This window comes from Sesamum indicum, linkage group LG15, assembly GCF_000512975.1.
Source record: "Sesamum indicum cultivar Zhongzhi No. 13 linkage group LG15, S_indicum_v1.0, whole genome shotgun sequence".
NCBI classification, from domain to species: Eukaryota; Viridiplantae; Streptophyta; class Magnoliopsida; order Lamiales; family Pedaliaceae; genus Sesamum; species Sesamum indicum.
Genome location: NC_026159.1, coordinates 8,573,261 through 8,593,675, shown reverse-complemented (window position 1 = coordinate 8,593,675; position 20,415 = coordinate 8,573,261). Strand labels below are relative to the sequence as shown.

Genomic DNA, 20,415 nt, shown 5'->3' with positions numbered 1-20,415 from the left:
TTTCCACAAATATAAAGAATAAAAGCAAGTAAAGAGATTATTACAAGAAAATTATATTATAAATAACGTTAGGTGCAAAATCTACGAATTTAATTAATAATTATTAAAAAATAAATTTATTAATAAATAAATTATAGATAAAATTTTAAATATATTAAAAAAATTTAAAATATTAAATTGAAACTTTTTATAATTTTTAGATAAATTTAGAAGCTCGGGAATCAAATTGCAGTTATATAAAAAGTTAAGAAATAAAAATAAAAAAATAATGTGAACATTGGAGGGCCAGCCACGTAGCAGCCACAAATTTTCCAAAGAATGTGAACAAATGGCCCTCACCGCCTCACCTCTACACATATCTGCATTGACTATATATTACTTTTTCAACAAATATATATTTAATCAAATCATTTTATATAACATGATATATCTAAAAAAAACATTATTTCATGCATTTTTATCCAAAAAAGTCTATTACTTAGATTATAATAGTTAATAACTTAGCTTTGAAATAAAAAAAAATAAAACGAACACCTGACTAATTGCTTAGTGTTGGTTTGGTTGGGATGAAAAGTCGATGTATGAAATATGGAAGTAAAACAGAAAATAAATAAAAAAAATTGACTTTCGGATAGAAAGAATAGACGAAGAGAAAATGAAAATGAATCTATATGAAACCGCGTTGGGATTTAATTTTTCTTCAGTTTAAAATTGGACGAAAAAGTAGAAATATAAGGCTAAAATAATAAAAAGGCGCGTATTTTTTTTTTATTGCTGTTTGGAGGGAAAAAACTGTTATTTCCCTTCAATTTTATGGTCTTCTTTAGGTTTGGTCCAAAACACCTACTTCCCCTAATTTTCTTAAAATTTCAAGAGAGAAGAAATAAAAAGAATTAGTTTAAGCAATAAATATTATTATATAATCTTAACAAAATATTGATAATTATTTTATTAATTAATAGTTTGAGATTATAGAATATTGATGTTAAGATTATGAAGTATCTAGTTTGAGATTGTGAAATGTTGATATTGCAATTGTGTTGATATTTAATTAATTCAAGAATGTCCATTTTTCTGTATTGGTGTTGTCTTTTTGCATCAAACATAGATTGACAGTGTTTTTATTTTTCTGAATAATTAATAGTTGTTTTATTAATATATTTTCTTTGTTTAGTTATGAAAAGAACATTGTTGGGGTATAAGATATTTTTTCTTATTGAAAAATTATTAAAATATATGGGTGTCTGACAGGTGTCCAAAAAAATAAAATAAAAAAGAAAAAGAAGAACAGGCGTGTCTGACAGGTTATGGAGATGTTTACGATATGTTTAGGATAGAAAGTTTTGGACCGTCTTTAAAAAAACAAAGAAAATTGGGCTTAATAGAAAAGAAAAAGAATTAATTCACTTATCTCTGATTGAAAGTTTTGGGATGAAATTACTACAAATTTGAAAGATAGTCATGATGATTTAGCTAATTTGAATATTGAAAAAAAATCATTCTGTAATTTTTAGAATAAATTGATTATGTACATTTTTGAAGCCACATTTGGTTAAAAATATAAATGTAAGATATGCTTATTATATATTTTATCTTGATATTTTCACATTATATATTTTAATTTTACGAGAATTTAAGAATATATATAATAAAAATATATATTATACATAGCCATGTCAGTGCCGTATCACGTTCTAAATTTTTTATATTCTTCGTGTTGCCGTATCTGTGTCCATACATCATAGGAACTGACCAAGAGATTTGGATTAAGTTCTTGATCACCAAGGATTGGTCAAGGCTTTCAAACTGCGTGCCTTCGGGACATCCGATAAAATTTAAGGCATTCAAACTACAACGAACATGGAAAACTAAGTTTTATAGACTGGAAGGAAAATCCAATAACAATATCCATATATTACAACAACATCAGCAAAGCCAGAATATGCAGTACACAAAGAAATCAGGTCTATGAAAATACAAAATGTGGCAGATTACCAAACAAGAAAAGATAGTGCATAATGGGAAGCAAGTACAAGTATGGAATTATGCTGACATATCGTCCCAAGAACTAGTTCGAGGGTGGTGGTGAGAGGAATGGGAAGGAAGGCATTGTGGTTGGGATAGTTGGAATAGAAGGCATTGTGGGGAATGAAAAGGCTGGCAACGGAGGCAGGGCCACTTTTGGGATAGCGGGCATGGAGGTCGGCAATGGCGGCAATGTGGGCTTCGGCAGAGATGGAATGGTCGGTAGAGTTGGCATGAGAGGCATGCTCGGCAATGGTGGCAATGTGGCGCTCGGGAAGTTTGGCATTGTGGGCAGAGGTGGAATTGTTGGCAATGCAGGCTGCACCGGTTGAGAAGATTGTAGTAGATGTCGGGCCGCCCACGCTGAATAGATATTGCTTGAAAGAGAGACTGCAATAACTAAACATACAACAAAGTGAAAGTTGAAGGTTGCCATTGCTTGATTTCTTGACGAGTGGTTGGTTGATTATAGTGTTTAAAGGGGCGATTTCCGTTGTGTGTTGATTTAGAATCGAAGTTTTGGGCAACTATTTATAGATGGGAATGTGATGAAGAGTCTTTGCTTTGATAGGATGTGGTTAGGGTAGGTATGAGGAAGAACTTATTAGGTTAACTTCTCATGATTCTAGTTAAAGTTTAGTTGTCTGAAGGCCAATTGTACTGTGTGAAATTTTAATCTTATTCAGGGTTTTGGTGCAACAATAAAATCCAGCTGGAGGTTTGTAAGAACTTGTGCTTGGATTATTGGCCCGGGGAACGTACTGCACTTTACGTGCGATTTTTTCAATATGTGATTGAGTTGGATGAGGTTAGTTTCTTTTATCAGTATGTGATAGAAAATATGTTATCAACTTATGTTATTTGTCTGTCTTTTAATTCGAGCTAAATGGATTTTTATTCTGTAACTTAGGTCATTTGGCGCTTTCGTTCTTTAACTTTATAGAATAGCATTTTGATCTGTATGTTTTTAATTTTATTTTTATTTCAAGTTTTTTCATTGGAGTTCACAAAAAAAGTGAATATTGGTGAAAACTAATTGAAATCACAAAAATATAAAAGATGTGGGACCAATTGCTAAACGTATGAAATTATTGACATAGTTAGAAATATAAAACATGTGAACAACCATAATTATCCCCTCAAACATATATAGTTATTTGACCCCTACAAATATGAAAAGTGTTGATGCTAAATTCGACCACATTTTTTTTACTCCTGAAATAAATAAATTCGACATATTTTGAAGGGTAGTATGTGAAAATAATATAATTTTAAGGGATAATTACACTCCCTTTTTTGAGAATTTGTTATAATTACATATAGATCTCCTGTAGTTCGAAAAATTACATCTGACATCCCTAAAGTTTGCTTCCGTCTAACAAATAAGTCCTTCCGTTAATTAAAATTAATCGAATTTGCTGCTATTAGCAATACCATTGACTGAAAAATGATATTTATCCCCGATTGACTTATTACTGACTTATTGCAGGTTAAAATAAAATTTCGACTAAACTACCCTTGTAACGGTGAAGATATACCTCTTCACATGCATTAACGAGTGAAGACGTGAGAGTATTTTGGTCATAAAATAAATTATTTGACCTGTAATAAATCAGTAATAGTCAATTAGGGATAAATATAATTTTTTTCTAATTTTTTTTTGTTAATATCAGCAAACTCGGAGAATTTTGAATTATTTATTAGACGAAAGCAAACTTTAAGAGTGCTAGATGTAATATTTCAAATCACAGGGGGTCTACTTGTAATTACAACAAACTTTAAGGAGGGAGTGTAATTATTCCTTATTTTAATTTATACAAAAATAAATATTTTTTCACCATAGTTCACGAGAAATGAAAGATAATTTATATGATATAATTAATCATTATAAAAAAAATTAGTTGATTTCGCTACTATAAAATATGAATCTATATCATGGCTAATTATCATTGGCAAAAGTGAAAAATCGTTAAAAATAATCATCAGGTACATTTATAGAGTGACTATGACTCATGATTTTAATAGGCGAGGCGAAAATATTAACTATAATAAAAAAATCATGGTAAGTATTTTGGTCATGGCTGAATATGGCAAATTTTTAATCATAAATCAGATCATGCATGACAAATATTTTTTTAAGAATACAAGTTCCCTTAGCATATATATACAAAACTAACAAATATTTAATTTTAATATTTAATGTAGATGCTTGATAAAGCTGGTTATCTTTACAAACTAAAAAAGAAAAATTACATCATAAAAGAAGTCTGTGCTTAACTTATAGAAATTTCATTATATATTTTCGGCTTGAATCTTAATACTAATATATTATCTTTTAAACAATTGATCTTAAGTCGAAAATTATAAATTTACTTGATAGTCTATTAATTTGATTTTGGATTATTGTTTTTTAAAAGATTATTCAAATTAATTTTTAAAATTTAAGTTGATCTCTATGTATGAGATGTTATTACATATTAATTTAAAATTTATTTCTCCATACAAGATTTATTTAAAAGGTAAACGAAATCAATCTTATAGAAGCCCATTGAAATTGTTTCATTAATTTGCAATTGAAATTTATTTTTTTAGTCCGTTAAGTATACTTAATATTAATTTTGGTCTGATAATTATGCCCGTATTTTGTTAAGTCTAATAACTTGAAAAAATAATGAGATTTAGTCCAAATTAGGGTTTTCTATAGAATTTTTCGGTGAAATTTTGGAAATCAATCAAAAATTGCCCATGTGGCAGGTAATTGCTTGAATCTCTGGCAATTTGTACGCACGTACAATTACGTGTAATGATATGTGGCCATTCATGCATGCTGCCTGGACATTATTTAAATATCAAAATTTTAAAAAATATATACTTTTTAAATGTTATAATTTCAATTGTAAAATTAAATTATAATAACAATAAAAATTGTATTTCATTAATTAATTCGAATAATTATTTAGTATATATTTTAATAAATCTATACTATTTACTATAATAATATTAATTAAATTATTTTTTTATAAATTGTTTTAGAAAAAAAGGCCGTAGAGGAGGGCGGCGCCCAAAGATTAGTGCGGGCGCCCCATGTCTTCCTCACCTCTAGGCGACGCCGTTGCCCATCGCCGAGATTGAAGGGCAACGGCATCGATCTCTAAGGGGGGCAGCTAGGGGGTGGGGAGGAGAGTAGGCGACAACGAGGGAGGGGGAGCATGGAACAGGGTAGGCCACGGTGAGCGGGGGCGCGATTGTCTGGTGGCGGGCTTGCGCGTGGGGTGGGGGAGGATTTTTTTCAAAAATAATAATTTTAATTTTACAAATTATAATATAATTCAAAAAGTTTCAATATATCTTCCACCTCATTTCAATTGCCACATAAGCTTAAAAATCCCCAAAATATGTTTTAGTACTATAAATCAACTCGTGCAAGATCAAAAAGCCAACTCCCCTAAGTTATAGGATTAAAAATACTAAAGCCCAATAAGACCGAAAAGCCGACTCTCCTAAGTTACAATATTAAAAATGCTAATGCCCCATAAATTATAGGACTAAAATTGTAATTTAATTAAGTCATGTCCAAATTATATGCAATTTTTCGGCCAATTCATGAAAATTATCAAATTTTTAAGAATTGTGACTAAATCGAGAAAATTAATTTTTGCAGGGTCAATGATGCCATCCCATAAATTATAGAAATAAAATTACATTTTTTCTGAGTCAAAGAAAGAAATAGAATTGAAATAAAAGAGGTATAATACAAATCTTTTCCAAGTGGAATTAGTATTGTCATCAGTCTGTTTAAATGTTCTGAGTTATGTGTAAACAAATTCATCGAATTCATTTTCCTATTATAAATTCTATTGCATCTTTTTATTTTATTTAATATATATACATTAAGGTATAAAGATAATATTATTTATATTAAATAAAATAAAAATACATGCAATAGAATTTGAAATAGAAAATCCAACCCCCAATTTCATTTATTAAGACATTATGCTGATACGGTAATTAATATATAGTTGTTGATCACCAACGACACATCACGCTTCTCAATACAAAACGAAATTCTACAGAATGGAACTGAAGATGCAATAAGATTAATATCCGTATATCACACCGGCATCTGCCAAGGCTGTATGTAGGCAAAACACAAAGAAAATCAAGCCTACGAAGCTACAAGATGTATATAACACATTACAAAGCAAGAAATTATAGTGTATAATGGCGACCAAGTACGAACACAAATAATCATGAAGTGCTGAAAATGGAGGATAGAATTAAACTGGCATATTGACTCAAGAACTAGTTTGAGGGAGGTGGTGAGAGGAAAGGGAAAGAAGGCATTGTTGTGGGGATAGTTGGAATAGAAGGCATTGTGGGGAATGAAGAGGCTGGCAATGGAGGCAGCGCCACGTTCGGGATAGTAGGCATGGAGGTTGGCAAAGGTGGCAATGTGGGCTTCGGCAGAGATGGATTAGTCGGCAGAGTTGGCAGAGGCGTGCTTGGGAGTGGTGGAAGTGTGGCGGCGGGTAGGTTTGGCATTGCGGGCAGAGGTGGCAGTGTGACCTTAGGCAGTGGTGGAATTGTTGGCAATGTTGGCTGTGTTGGTTGAGAAGATTGTAACAGATGGCGGGCTGCCCAAGTTGAACGCATGCTGCTTGAAAATGAGACAGCCAAAATCAAACATACAACAAAGTGAAAGTTGAAGGTTGCCATTGCTTGATTTCTTCACGATTGATTGGTTGATTGTAGAGTTTAAAGAGGCGATTTCCGTTGTGTGTTGATTTAAAATCGAAGTTTCGGCCACATATTTATAGATGGGAATGTGAGGATGAGTCTTTTTGTTTGATAGGATGTAGTTAGGGTTAGGTGTGAGGAGGAACTTATTAGGTTAACTTCTCATGATTCTAGTTATACTTAAAGCTTTGTTTTATTAAAGTCTGTTAAGGGTCTGGGACTCTGGGCGCAGAAACAAATTGCAGCTGGAGGTTGTAAGAACGTCTAGGAAAAGGACTACTATTGGTAGGAAGTACGTACTAGGCAAAAATATGTAAAAATAGTCATAATCACGAGTGATTGGAATTTGTTATATCTGTTGAACTTCGAAATTATAGGAAAAAGTCCAAGGAGAATGTGATATTGGAAATGTTAAAAGAAACTTTATGATAAAAATAAAGTATTAATTACAACTCTTGTGATATAAAAAAAAATAAAATTAAAAAAAAAAACCCTGAGGCCAAAGAGTGGTAGTACACGGTCACTGTCTGAAAATACATTTTTTTGACAATTTAGCCCTTATCTCTCTATAATATAATATATAATATATATAATTTAATAAATCTTAAATAATATGCAAATTCTTTATTAATAATAAAATATATTTTATATGTAAATATATAATTAAATTAATATTTTTTAATATAATATTTTTAATTACATAATTAAATTAGTTAAAATTAATTCTTAAAAGAAAATGTCGCCGCCGCCGCCGCCGCCGCCGCTGTTGCATTTTTTTAAAATAATATTTTTATTTTTATAAATTATATTAATTAATATATATAATATAATTGTATCCAACGTGTCATCTACTCATTTTCTAAAGCCACGTAGGACAAAAAATTTTCAAAAATATTTAATTGACATGTCATGTTATTTTTTAGGTAAATATTAAAATTCTGGGCTATCAAAGGATTAAATTTTATTAATTTTTGAAACTTAACGCTTAAAAAATAGGCATAATTATCGAATTAAAATTGATATTGGGCATATTTAACGGACCAAAAAAATAATTTGTTCCATATACAAATTTTAATTTTATAAGTTATAGATATATTATGGGTATTTTTTAATTAAAATTTATATAATATACTATATAGATATAATTTTTTTTCCTCATATATATAGAGGAGCGTTTTAGTCATTGTCCTTAAGAAAAAAGGTTGGAATTGACTAAGGGGTTGTGTAGGTCATTATTTATAACATAGTAGTTATTTCTGATATTTAACTTTTCATAGAAGACTTTTTAATATTTTTTTATATCAACAGACATCAAAATGAATTTAATTCGAAAATTATATCAAATGGTATGAATAATATTGCTAAATAAACTCACCATAAATTCTTTCTCTACGTGATCTAATCTTTAAAATTCGGTCTTTTCAAACCCAATGGAGATATAAAACTTTCTTGCAGCATTACAAGAATTATAATATATAACTACGTACAGTTAATTATCATAGTTAATAATTAATAGTTTTAGCAAATAGTTATTAACTTCGATTATGCAACAGTTCTTAGTTATGATTTTTTGAGAGGGTGGCTAAAATATTTATCATAACTAGCTCTTAGCCGTGATAAATAATTTTTTTATGGTGAAAAAACTTGTATCAATTTTATTTAACTTTAGTTAATAATAGTCATTTACTATAATTTTTAGTCATAACCACTAATATTATAGTTAATATTAACTTTTTTTCTAGTATGGGAATATTGTAATTTTGGACTCCATAATATGGGTGGTGGGAATTTTATTCCTATTAGAATTCAATTTAACAATCAAGTAACGCAATTTAAAGAATTGCATATTAAGGAGAAAATAAACTGATCATTACAAATCTACCCAAAGTTTTACATTTATGTCTCACGTGAAATTCCATGTAGATTTGCAATTCCAATTAATTTTGTCCTAAATGTGGTAATTCCCAGAAATTATAGGGTTTAAATATCAAATTGAATTTTAATAAGACTAAAGTTGTACTCTTGATAGTTGCCCTTATAATTTTCTTAATACCTCCGCCCAAATTTGCTTCATTTTTTTATTTTTCCTTCAAAATTGTCATATGTAAGTATCTCAGTATCATTCATAGGAAAATTGCAATATTCCTCCCGTATTGATGAGGGTAATTTCTACAAGACCAAATTGCCCTTATTTTTTAAAGGAATTTGCAGTAAAGGGCAGGATTCTCGCATGAAGGCGCGACCCGACCCGACCCGCCTGACCCAGACCAACAAACCCACCCGCTTTGATAGCCGTCAGATCACCTGACACCAGGACGCCCAGATGATGCCACGTGGCTTCTTACCATGCGGTACCGTACACTATAAATACTTGTATTTATGAATATTTGCGCAAGTGCACGTATCATGTTTTCTGATCTCACAAGTTCTCTACTGATCGCTTTCGACCCCACTTTTCTAACTTAAGCATTGGATGACCTTAGCTGCGGGCTACCCAACAAGCCTAACGTGTGTTCTCTTCTCATGATCCACTTGTAGGAACTCGAAAAGGGATTTAGCGACCCGATCTCAGGGTATCAGGTTAAGCGATCCGAATTGTGCTACCTGCATTACGTACATATCGGGATGGTGATTTTAGTCCTATTAAAATTTAATTCTATAATTAGAAAAAGCACACATTAAAGACAAAATCTATGAAAAATGCATGCGAATCTAGCGGAATTCGGAGCTCGCATGAGATGCACATGTTGAATTTATGTCGAATTTGCAATTTCTTTTGGCATATTTGTCTTTCTTGTGATAATTTTTAGTATTGCATGGCTTAGTTATCAAATTGAATTCCAACCTAACAAAACCTACCACCCCATAGTTACAAAATTAAAATTGTATTTTTTCCTGCTTTTACAATAGTGACCATATATATATGCGCTTCCGTTTCTACCTCTGTTGAATTAAGTGTATGCCCCTTACCAAATGAACAAATCATTTTCAGTTTATTTTGTTGAAATTTAATGGCACATCACGCGGACATAGTAGTTACTTTACTTGAATTTTGGTGAAACCATTATATTTTGATCTCTTAAATTAGATAAATTCAAAATTTGTAACTATATACTTGCATGTATGCATATTATCCAATATGACTAATTTAATATACAATCTAATTAATTAATTTAACTTTAGATTAATTCACATCCATAGGCACTTTGCTTTCAATTATCAGAAACTAAAAAAAGTTGAATTATTCAATTATTTCTTGTCTAAGCTCTTCGGTTTACAGAGAACCAATGGGAAAATTGCATTTTTTGTCTCATATATTAAAGTGTTTAAGCCTCGCAAACACATTTACGTATATATATATTTTAAACGTATATATAATGAGTGGAATTATAAAATTTTATATATCCTCCTTAAATTCTTGAACTATATTCCTAAATAAATGAAAATATAATACAAATTGTAACAGTTAATAAATTAATATTAAAGAAATTTGAATCAAATTGAGGAAATCAATTACTTTTTATTAATTTTTAATATCTCCCCAATAAATTTATATTTTATATTATATATATTATTATATTAATTGTTGATAATTCAAAATTATAATTTAACTGATTTACTATAAAACCCGAAAAATATTCACTATCAATCGATGAGATATTACAAGTTAATATAATATATAAAAGTAAATATTTTTGTGGGGGTTTAAAATATTATTTATGATATGCGACCCCACACTGATACATTGATGTAAGTTAATTATTATTATTATGTATAATTTTTTCAAACATTATATATTGATTACTATTATATTATATATTTATTTGATTATACATTTACAAGTTTTCTAATTATAATCAATGTTGAAAAGTTATTAATTAAAAAAATTATAATTAATTATTATAAAATATTACAATAAATATAAATATTATAATATAGTTAAATTTTTATTTCACTTTATATAGGTTTTTGTGATGTAATTATTGTTGTTATATTAATGTATTTATTTAATTGAGCTATTATTTTTTATATCGAGATAAATTATAGTAATTTTATTATCGCTATTTGTATTTGAATTATAAATAATATTTGTATTTATTATAATTATTATAATAAATTTTAATATTAATTATAATTAAAAATATATAATTTTAAAATTAAATAATGTATATATAAATATTAAAAAATAATTCAAAATTTAAATTATCAACAATCATATTTGTTGTCACTAGATCGTCACTGTACACGAGTCACTAATTGTATTTAATGATAACTTTATGCATATTTTTTATCATTAATTCATGTTAATAATAATTTTTATAAAAATAATAATAATTTTAAATTTTTTTTAAGAAAAAGTGTAATTTTATATTATCAAAGGGATCGACGTGTAATTAACCCTTATATTTATTCAACTAGTGATAACAATTTTAATTTTGTTACTGTAATGAGTTTTATAATTTTATTAAATGATAATTATTTTGTAAAAGTTTTTTTTTTGGTGAAATGTAAGTTTTCATTCATTTAGTAATATTTACAGAGTACTCCGGGCATACCCGGAGAGATACAAAATGACCCACACTATAGTTTAAAGAGCAATTAAACCGTGCGGGAAATGTGTCAAGAGGAGCCTATAGACAGTGATCTTCACAGAAATAATGAGGCCCTCGGGATTGGGTAATGCACCCTCAAATATGAATTCGTTACGATGCCTCCAAAGAGTGTAGACCGTGCAGGTCAACTTCTTTTCAACCAAATTAGACTTGTTAGGTACAAAAAATACATATATTCGAATCGTACTTACGATTTAGTTTTATGAAGTTAAGAACGTGTACTTGGAAATAGACTACAATTGGCAAGAACTACACATTGGCTACTGCTTTGCGTAAGATTTCGGCCAAAACAAATAATAATAGGGAGTGTTTACAAAAAATTTGTATTTTTAGAGAAGTATTTTTTAGAAAAAATTCGAAATTAGTGGATAGTATTTGTAAAAAGAACAAAAAATAAATAAAAGCTAAATTCAATAGTGTTTAGAGAAAAATCTCTTATAAAATAAAGTTAATTTATTAAAGACTGTTTTGTTTTCATGTGTAATAAAATACTATTTTTTATTTATTATTTTACTTGTTGTTTTATGTCACTAATAATTATTTTTTTACAAAGGAAGACGATCGAGGAAGCCGAGATAGACTTAAGGGACAAAAGGATGGGTAGGACAGATCGGATCGAGCCAACAACACAAGTAGAATTGGTGCTAGGGGAACCAAATAAGACGACGAGAATAGGGTCGCGCATGAGCGCAATGTTAGAAACTATGGTGATTGAGTTTTTGAGAGAGAACATGGATATGTTTGCATTGAGCGCATCGAACATTAAAGGAATAAATCCAGATGTGATCATGCACAAATTAAACGTGGACCCAATGGCAAGACCTGTAAAAGAAAAGAAGTGGTCGTTTGGTGCTGAGCGAAATCGAATTATTGAGGAAGAGGTAAACAAACTTTTGGAAGCAGAATACATGTCAGAGGTGCAATCCACCGAATGACCATCAAATATCGTGGTCATTGTTAAGGTATCAGGAAAATAGCGCATGTACATGGACTTTACGGATCTTAATAAGGCTTGTTCAAAGGACCCATACCCTTTACCTGGCATTCACTTGCTTGTTGATTCCACAGCAGGATGCAAACTCTTCACCATGATAGATGCGTACCAGGATTATCACCAAATATTTATAGCTGAGGAGGACATAGATAAGACCTCTTTCATAACTAAGATTGAAATTTATTATTATAATGTGATGCATTTTTTGGCCTGAAAAATGCTGGTGCTACCTATCATTGGCATTGGTTGTCACTACAAAATTGCGACTTTACTGTCAATCGCATAGGGTAACAGTGCTGACCAACCATCCTTTAAGACACATCATAGCTCGGCCAGATGTGTCTGGATGGCTGATTAAGTGGGCCATGGAGTTATGAGAATTTGATCGAATATCAGGTTAGGACGACAGTGAAAGCTCAAGTGCTGACAGATTTCATCATAGAACCCATAGGAGAGCAGGTTTCAAAGGAATAGGAGGGTTGGATGCTACATAAGATGGGTCGTCTAATGCCAGCAATGGTGGAGCATGGATTTTATTACAAGGACCCAATGGGATTTAGATCGAAGTAGCGGCTAGGTTGTCTTTTTCTACCACGAACAATGAAGCTGAATATGAGGCTTTGGTATTAGGTTTAGAATTAGCACAAGAGGCAGGCACAAGAAATTTAGAAGTCTATACAGATTCTCAATTAGTAGCAATGCAGATCGAAGGAACTTATGAAACAAGGGAATGATCCATGATCCTATACCTAAAAAGTGTTAAAGAAATGATGACCAAGTTCAATAGATGTGCGATTCAACAAATTCCAGTGTGTGAGAAGGATAGAGCAGAGAGAAAACAATGATTGAAGAAGTCCCGAGATTCAAGTGGTAGAAGAGCAAAGGTCTTGGAAGGACGAGATTGTTAGGTACTTGAAAGATGGGACCGTACCCAAAAACCCGGTAGTTGCCAAACGAGTGAAATTCAAAGTTAATCATTTTACCATGGTAGCGGATCAACTTTATAAGAGGATAGTAGACCGCTGTTGAAATGCTTGGATTATGAGAGGGCCTAATAGGTGATGAAAGAAATTCATGAGGGGAATTGCGGAAACCATTCAGGAGGAAAGTTACTGTCAAAAAAGATAGCAAGGCAAGGATACTTTTGGCCTAACTATGGTGAAGGAGGCAATAGAGTTCACCAAGAAATATGAGAGTTGTCAAAGGTTCTCATGAGATTTATCCTAATTAGAGATATTTTCGTATTTGAAAAATTATAAATACTTTCTTGAAATTAACAGTTGTCTGACAAATACACCTTATAATGAACTGTCACGATGGGATATTTGGATTATGACAAACCTCAGAAAAATCCGTTGTTAATTTACCATAAATTAAATTATTAAAAAAAATTAAAATTAATGTGATTATAATAATCATATATAATAATTATAGTAAACGATAATAAGCAGACACTTGCCCTGCATCTATAATATGGAATACGTATGATATCAAATGAATAGAGATTAGAAATAAAAGATTTCAGTCTTTAAAAGATGGAAGACAAGTTGTTCGATCCCGTGAGAATGCGACTTTAACACTTCGCTTCTTTAATTCACACACCAGCGACTCCTATGGAACCTGTTAGCGTGTCACATATCCATTCGATCAGTAGGAGATAGACATTTTGAAACTATTTCCTCCAGCCCAAAAGAAGTTTATAATAGTCGTAGTTGAGTATTTCTCCAAATAGGTAGAGGCTGAAGCATTGGCTAAAATTTCAAAAAAAGAAGTGATTAACTTTATATGGAGAAACATAATTTGCAAATTCGGTATTCTAAGGGTGCTCATTTCAGAAATGGTACGCAATTTCAAGGAAGAGGGATCGTGGCTTGGTGTAAGGAGTTGAAGAAACAACAGAATTTCACACCTGTTGGAAACCCACAAACTAACGTGCAAACAAAAGTAAAAAATGACATATTACTCCAACACTTGAAGACAATACTTGATGGAACTAAAGGATCATGGATGGAAGAACTGTCGGGAGTATTATGGATTTTCACATAGCCCCATGATCCGCGATAGGTGAGACCCCTTTTTGTTTAGTTTATGGAACTGGAGCAATTATTCCTATAGAGATTGGGGAGGAAACTCAGCAGATAGCAGGGTACGATCCAAGGAGTAACCATGAAGAGAGCATTTGACTTAATCACGTTCAAGGAGAAAAGAGATCAAGCATATGCAAAAATATTGCATCGCAAGGGCCTGATGATGAGGAGTTACAATCGCAAAGTTAGACCAAGGCACTTTCATGTGGGTGGCCAAGTGCTGAAGAAAGTGTAGGTATCCAAACATGTTGGCAAGCTTGACCTGGGATGGGAAGAATCATACAAGGTGATCGAGGTCAAGAAGAAAGGGACATACAAACTCCAAAGCATGAAAGGACAAGAGTTGCTGCGACCATGGATCATTCAGAACTTCAAAAAAATCTATGTATGAAGGATGGTGATCGTTGTTTTTGAATTCTTTTTTTCTTTTTTGGAACTCAGGATTGGGAAAGCCATGTTCTAATTTTTGTGAGCCTGAAAAAGGCATGTACTTGTTAACACACATACATGAGAGCCTGAGAAAGGCAATCCAAATTATAAACACAGCTGAAGATGCTCATTTCCATTTGGGGCATTAACAATTATGTAAACGCATCTGTATCTTCGATCTGAGAAAGATCGATTAGAGATAATCGTTACATTAACAAAGAAAATATTAATTATACATCTATATCATTATATATTCCACTAGCATGAATGCACACATGTATTATTTTTATTCAAAAATTTAGGTAACAATTCGTCTTTTTTTTTTTTGTTATTATAAAAAAATTATCTATTAAAGTTTAATTTGGAATTAAACTAATATTTACTATTTATAAAAGTATTTTCAGAATTTTTTAAAGCAAAATAGGTCAAAAAACAATAATTTATTTGATTCTAATAGTATCGTAATTATTTTAGTCATTTATATCAATAAAAAACCTTATTTTGCCAAATACCTGAATATTTTATAAAGTTTTAAAAAATTATTTTACCCAAATATTTTAGACGCTTATCTTTATAATAAAATTTTAAAATATCTTATAAAATATAGAAGTTTATAAGATGGTGACGCGGCCCACCCTTGAGTGGTGGAAAAAGTTCGTTGCCCAATCAGATTTGTACTTTAAAACCATAAATACTCCGTTTACAACTTAACCTACGTTGAATATACGTTTTTTATGCTCAACCATCTTCTATAACTGTTTATTTAAAATTATTTTAATATAAAATTGATATTATTATTATTAAAAAATAGTAGAAAAATTAAACTTAAAAATATCGATATTTATGATATATTTTATTTTATATTCAAGAAGAATATGATTAATATTGATATTTATCTTAACGATAAAATATTAATAGGAAAATATATTTTTTTTAAAATAATATTTTATATTCAAGAAGAATATGATTAATATTGATATTTATCTTAACAATAAAATATTAATAGGAAAATATATTTTTTTAAAATAATAATATATTAATTTTCATATGCTAATTTATATATATATTATATAATTATTTTTTACTTTTATTTTTTTTGTTATATATTATATGTTTTCAAAGGATTATAATCTTTATCAAAATAAGAAATATATATGTTATGATTTATACATTTAAAATTATTCAATTAATTTTTAATATATTAAACTTTTAATGATTATACATTTTATATCAAATTATTTATTTAAAATTTTAATGTAAACTAATTTAACTAGTTATTATATATATATATATATATTAACTCTGTTGTAGATATTTTTATTTTTGAATACAGTAAATTCATAAAAAAATATAAATTAAACGCACTCTTTTAAAGATACTTATTAGATATATGAATATATATTTTATATTTTAAATTCTACAGCGTATGGAACAATTGTTGCAAATTATTAACAATTTACATTGGTAGTTCAAATGGTTATGTATAGTTTACTCAAAAAATGGTTATGTATAGAGTTCAAATCCTTTTTGTAGCATATATTTGAAACTTTATCCAATTGACACCATCTTATGGTTGTCAAGTCGTGTTCAACGCCACATAAAATTAAAAATTTCTAAAAAAATATTCAACATGACAGCCATATCACGCGTTCTAGCCAAAAAAATATATTTTCGATGGTCGGAGAACTAAATTTCATCTATTTTATATATTGAAAGACTAAATTAAAGGACATATTTATAGAGCTAAAATTAATATTGAATAAATTTAAAGGACGAAAAAACCACTGCGAAACTATCAAGTGCAATACGATTGTACTATAATTTGGCAACCGCATTTTATTAAATAAATTCATAATAAATAATTTAATCATGATTCAAAATTTGGTATAATTATATTTATACCCTTTGATCAATGGCATATTACAAGAACTATCCCATCTCTTTTATCTAATTACAGAAACTATCCATGACAATCATAAAGTAGGGATAGTTTGTGTGATGATGTAAACGTTTCTAGGGGATGCATGTGTAATTTTCTAAAAGATAAGTAATCGATATTTTTAACGAGTGTATGTGTAATATTTCAAAAAATACTCATAAATAAATTATAAATAAGAAGGTGCAGATATAAATCATATAATTATCCCGTCGAGTCCAAAAAGTACTTTAATTTGGCGAGATAAAAACGTAAGGGGCTAAAAGGAACAAACATAAAGTACGTATCACCGCAAGGCGTAACATGCATGCGACATATGGCGCATCATTCCCTCACTACTTGACAATTGAGTGCCGCAAAGCATGACTTCATCCTACACAGTGGTCAATTCGAATCAAAACTTTCTTACTTCCCACTGCAAAATTTGACACCCCCCTTACTGCTGACTTCACTTCATTTATGCTCATATATATCCACTCCTCGGAATTTAATTCTTGAATCTTTATTAATTACATTGATTTGGTAGTCATAAAAATTTAATTGATGATAAAAAGTTCATTACATTACATTAATTATAGTATTACAAAGTTTAAGGTTTTTTAGGGCCATTTCTTTCAATAAATATAGCATTAAAAAATGTTTAAATTTTTATTACCAAAACCGAAAACCAGTCATGGAATTTTTCACATTTTCTTTTATGTATATATATACCTCTCATGCACTTTGCCAAAGTTGAATCGTAACCAAGTTGATAAGCCTTTGAAAAAGACAGAAGAATTCAAGAAAGGATTCAACGGTTCATGTGCAAGGCCATAGGGTGTCATGATCGGCGCAACAATCCAACCATATGATATTAATGATAAGCTCAACAATCGGCGCAACAATTTTGATCCTTCCAATGTCGGATTTTGCAAAAGTAGTTTGAATAAATCATGTGCACATCAAGTGGTTCATTTAAATTGGAACTTCTGTTCTGATTGGTTCACTTTTTGTAAAATGAACGAAAAATTAAAAAGAAATGACGTGGTAAATGATTTATTCCAACAACGTTTGCAAAATTCAGAATCGAAAGGACCAAAATGGGGAAATATTAAAAAGTTACAGAATTATTTTGCAACTCTAGAAAAAAACAGGATGAAAAAGCCAAAGTGTCAAAATTACGGGACCAAAATTATACAATACACATGCTGTTTGTTTAACGTGTAGTTCAGAAAAAGTGATCAATTAAATGACAAGTGTATTACACTTACTCTATGATTGGTTTGATTCGACCGATCGAATTTAATTTAGACTAATATTTTGCTTGCATGCACCTATAAATAGAGGTCGAGGTTGTTGTATCATTGCATTCTCAGTAAAAGTATAGTAGAAGGCAATTAAGAATGAAGTCTCAAGGTGTTTTCATTTTCCTTGCCCTTGTTCTTCTTGCGTGTTCGACTTTCGCAGAGGAAGCCAAACATGAAACATCAGGTACAAATATGTATATATATATAGAGAGAGAGAGAGAGACTTTCTTAGTATCCAATTCTCGAGCTACTGCAAATACTCCCTTAATGTTCTTACATACATTTCCCTTAATGTTCTTACATGCATTTCTCCTCATCATTCAACATTTTTCTTGTAACCTTTGTAGATGATGAACTGAAAGGAACCATGCAAGGGGGCCAGTGCAGATACAGATATTGCTGTGGCGTAATGGGTCCCAAAGGGTGCACGAGATATTGTTGCAGGGCAGGTAAAATTTATGTATATGCATATGCTCTCCAATTAATTACCATAAATATATATATATAAGAGAGAGAGACTTTCTTAGTATCCAATTCTCCAAACACTCCCTTAATGTTCTTACATGCATTTCTGTTCATTATTCAACATTTTTCTTGCAACCTTTTGTAGATGATGAACTGAAAGGAACCATGCAAGGGGGCCAGTGCAGATACAGATATTGCTGTGGCGTAATGGGTCCCAAAGGGTGCACGAGATATTGTTGCAGGGCAGGTAAAATTTATGTATATGCATATGCTCTCCAATTAATTACCATAAATATATAGGGAAAAATCCAGAGACCCCCTCTGTGATAATAGAAATATTCAAAAATCCCCCTATAATATAAAATAAAGTTCAAAAAACCCCCTCCGTACAAAAATTGAGCTACACGCGCTTTGACTGCGATTTTTCTATAAAAATACCTTTTTTTTTTGACATTTTTGCTCTTCTCTTACATTTAATATATAATATTATATATATGTATTTAAGAATTAAATATTATTTTATATAATAATTATTTAATTATTTATATAATAAAATATTATTTTAATTAAATTAAAATTAATTTTATATATAATTTAAAAAAAAAAAAAAGCAGCGGCGGCGACGACGACGCCGCTGCTAAAGAGGAAGGTCAGCGCCCTCCTCACCCTGAGCGACGCCGATTGTCCAAATCTGAGCGGCCGACATCGCCTAAATGGGCGGCAGGGGGAGGGAAGGGGAGGAGGGAGGTGTGCCGGGAGGAAAGGGGAGGGGGGAGGGGTGCAAAAGGATCCTGAGTGTATAATTGGAGTCAATTGAATTTATTTTGAACTAAATTTTCGAATCCACACAATTAAGAAGGTATAAATTATAATTATATGTATTATAAATATATGTTAAAAATTATAAATTAAAATAATTATATATTAATAAACCTAGTTGACCGGTTTGACTAGAAGGGTATTTTAGTTATTTTTTTTAAAAACATAGATTCAAATTGACGCCCGGTGTGATTATTTATTGGTAACATAAGGGTGATTTTTTATATTAAAAATTTCATAAGGGGTTTTTTGATATTTTGTTATATCACAGGGGTTCAAAATGGATTTAACCCTAAATATATATATCATCGACATGAAATTTTACATCAGTTCATCAATCGATACGTCACAATCCGTCCTTGTTTTTAAATGGTTTATATTTGTGTTTGCCAAAATGCAGGAAGCCAAGTCGAGCCAACCCATGATATAGATAGCAGTGGCGCTGCCGGTGGCGCTGGTGGTGCTGATGGTGGAACTGAATCGCAAGCGGAAACCAAGAACTAGTTGTAATTAGTAATAGCACGCCATGCATCCGTGTGTATATGTGCGTACACACACACGTACGTATGTCTGTAGTAATTGAAATAAAAGGATCGATGATGCATGGTTGTTGTTAGTGTTTTCCAAATATAAATAAGAACGAATGTTCTCTTAATCTGATCAAAGACCGCTCTGATCTGGCTGTCTGTTGTAGAATTATAGGACTCTTTTCAATGAAAGTATTTTCCATCACTTCCTTCGTTTATTTTTCATTGTGCTTCATGTTATTATCACTTAATTTTTCCTTTAGTTGTAACAAGGAGTAATCGATTCCACATGAAATTGTAATCAATCGATCAATATGACAAACTTTCAAAAGAAATAAAGTTGAAAAGCCAACACCGTCATCAAAATTTATAATTTATAATTTCAAACCAAATCAAACTCTTTTAAAATTCTAGCATACATTTGTTTTTTGAGATTATTCAAAATTAAAATCAAACAATTTAGCTTATGATTCCAATATAAATTGGTATGATTTATT

The 20,415-nt window shown here is 30.5% G+C and overlaps 3 protein-coding genes across 3 annotated transcripts; 2 read left to right on the top strand and 1 right to left on the bottom strand.

Annotated features, from left to right (window-relative positions):
- LOC105178411 (uncharacterized PE-PGRS family protein PE_PGRS36-like) lies at window positions 1,982-2,529 on the top strand. Its single transcript, XM_011101875.2, has 2 exons — window positions 1,982-2,029; window positions 2,073-2,529. The coding sequence occupies exons 1-2, from the start codon at window positions 1,982-1,984 to the stop codon at window positions 2,355-2,357; spliced, it is 333 nt and encodes a 110-aa protein (XP_011100177.1). The 3' UTR covers window positions 2,358-2,529.
- Window positions 5,974-6,805, bottom strand: LOC105178255 (proline-rich receptor-like protein kinase PERK2). Its single transcript, XM_011101696.2, has one exon. The coding sequence runs from the start codon at window positions 6,739-6,741 to the stop codon at window positions 6,328-6,330; it is 414 nt and encodes a 137-aa protein (XP_011099998.1). The 5' UTR covers window positions 6,742-6,805; the 3' UTR covers window positions 5,974-6,327.
- Window positions 18,160-20,056, top strand: LOC105178254. The gene is made up of 4 exons (XM_011101695.2): window positions 18,160-18,291; window positions 18,455-18,556; window positions 18,718-18,819; window positions 19,792-20,056. The coding sequence occupies exons 1-4, from the start codon at window positions 18,204-18,206 to the stop codon at window positions 19,893-19,895; spliced, it is 396 nt and encodes a 131-aa protein (XP_011099997.1). The 5' UTR covers window positions 18,160-18,203; the 3' UTR covers window positions 19,896-20,056.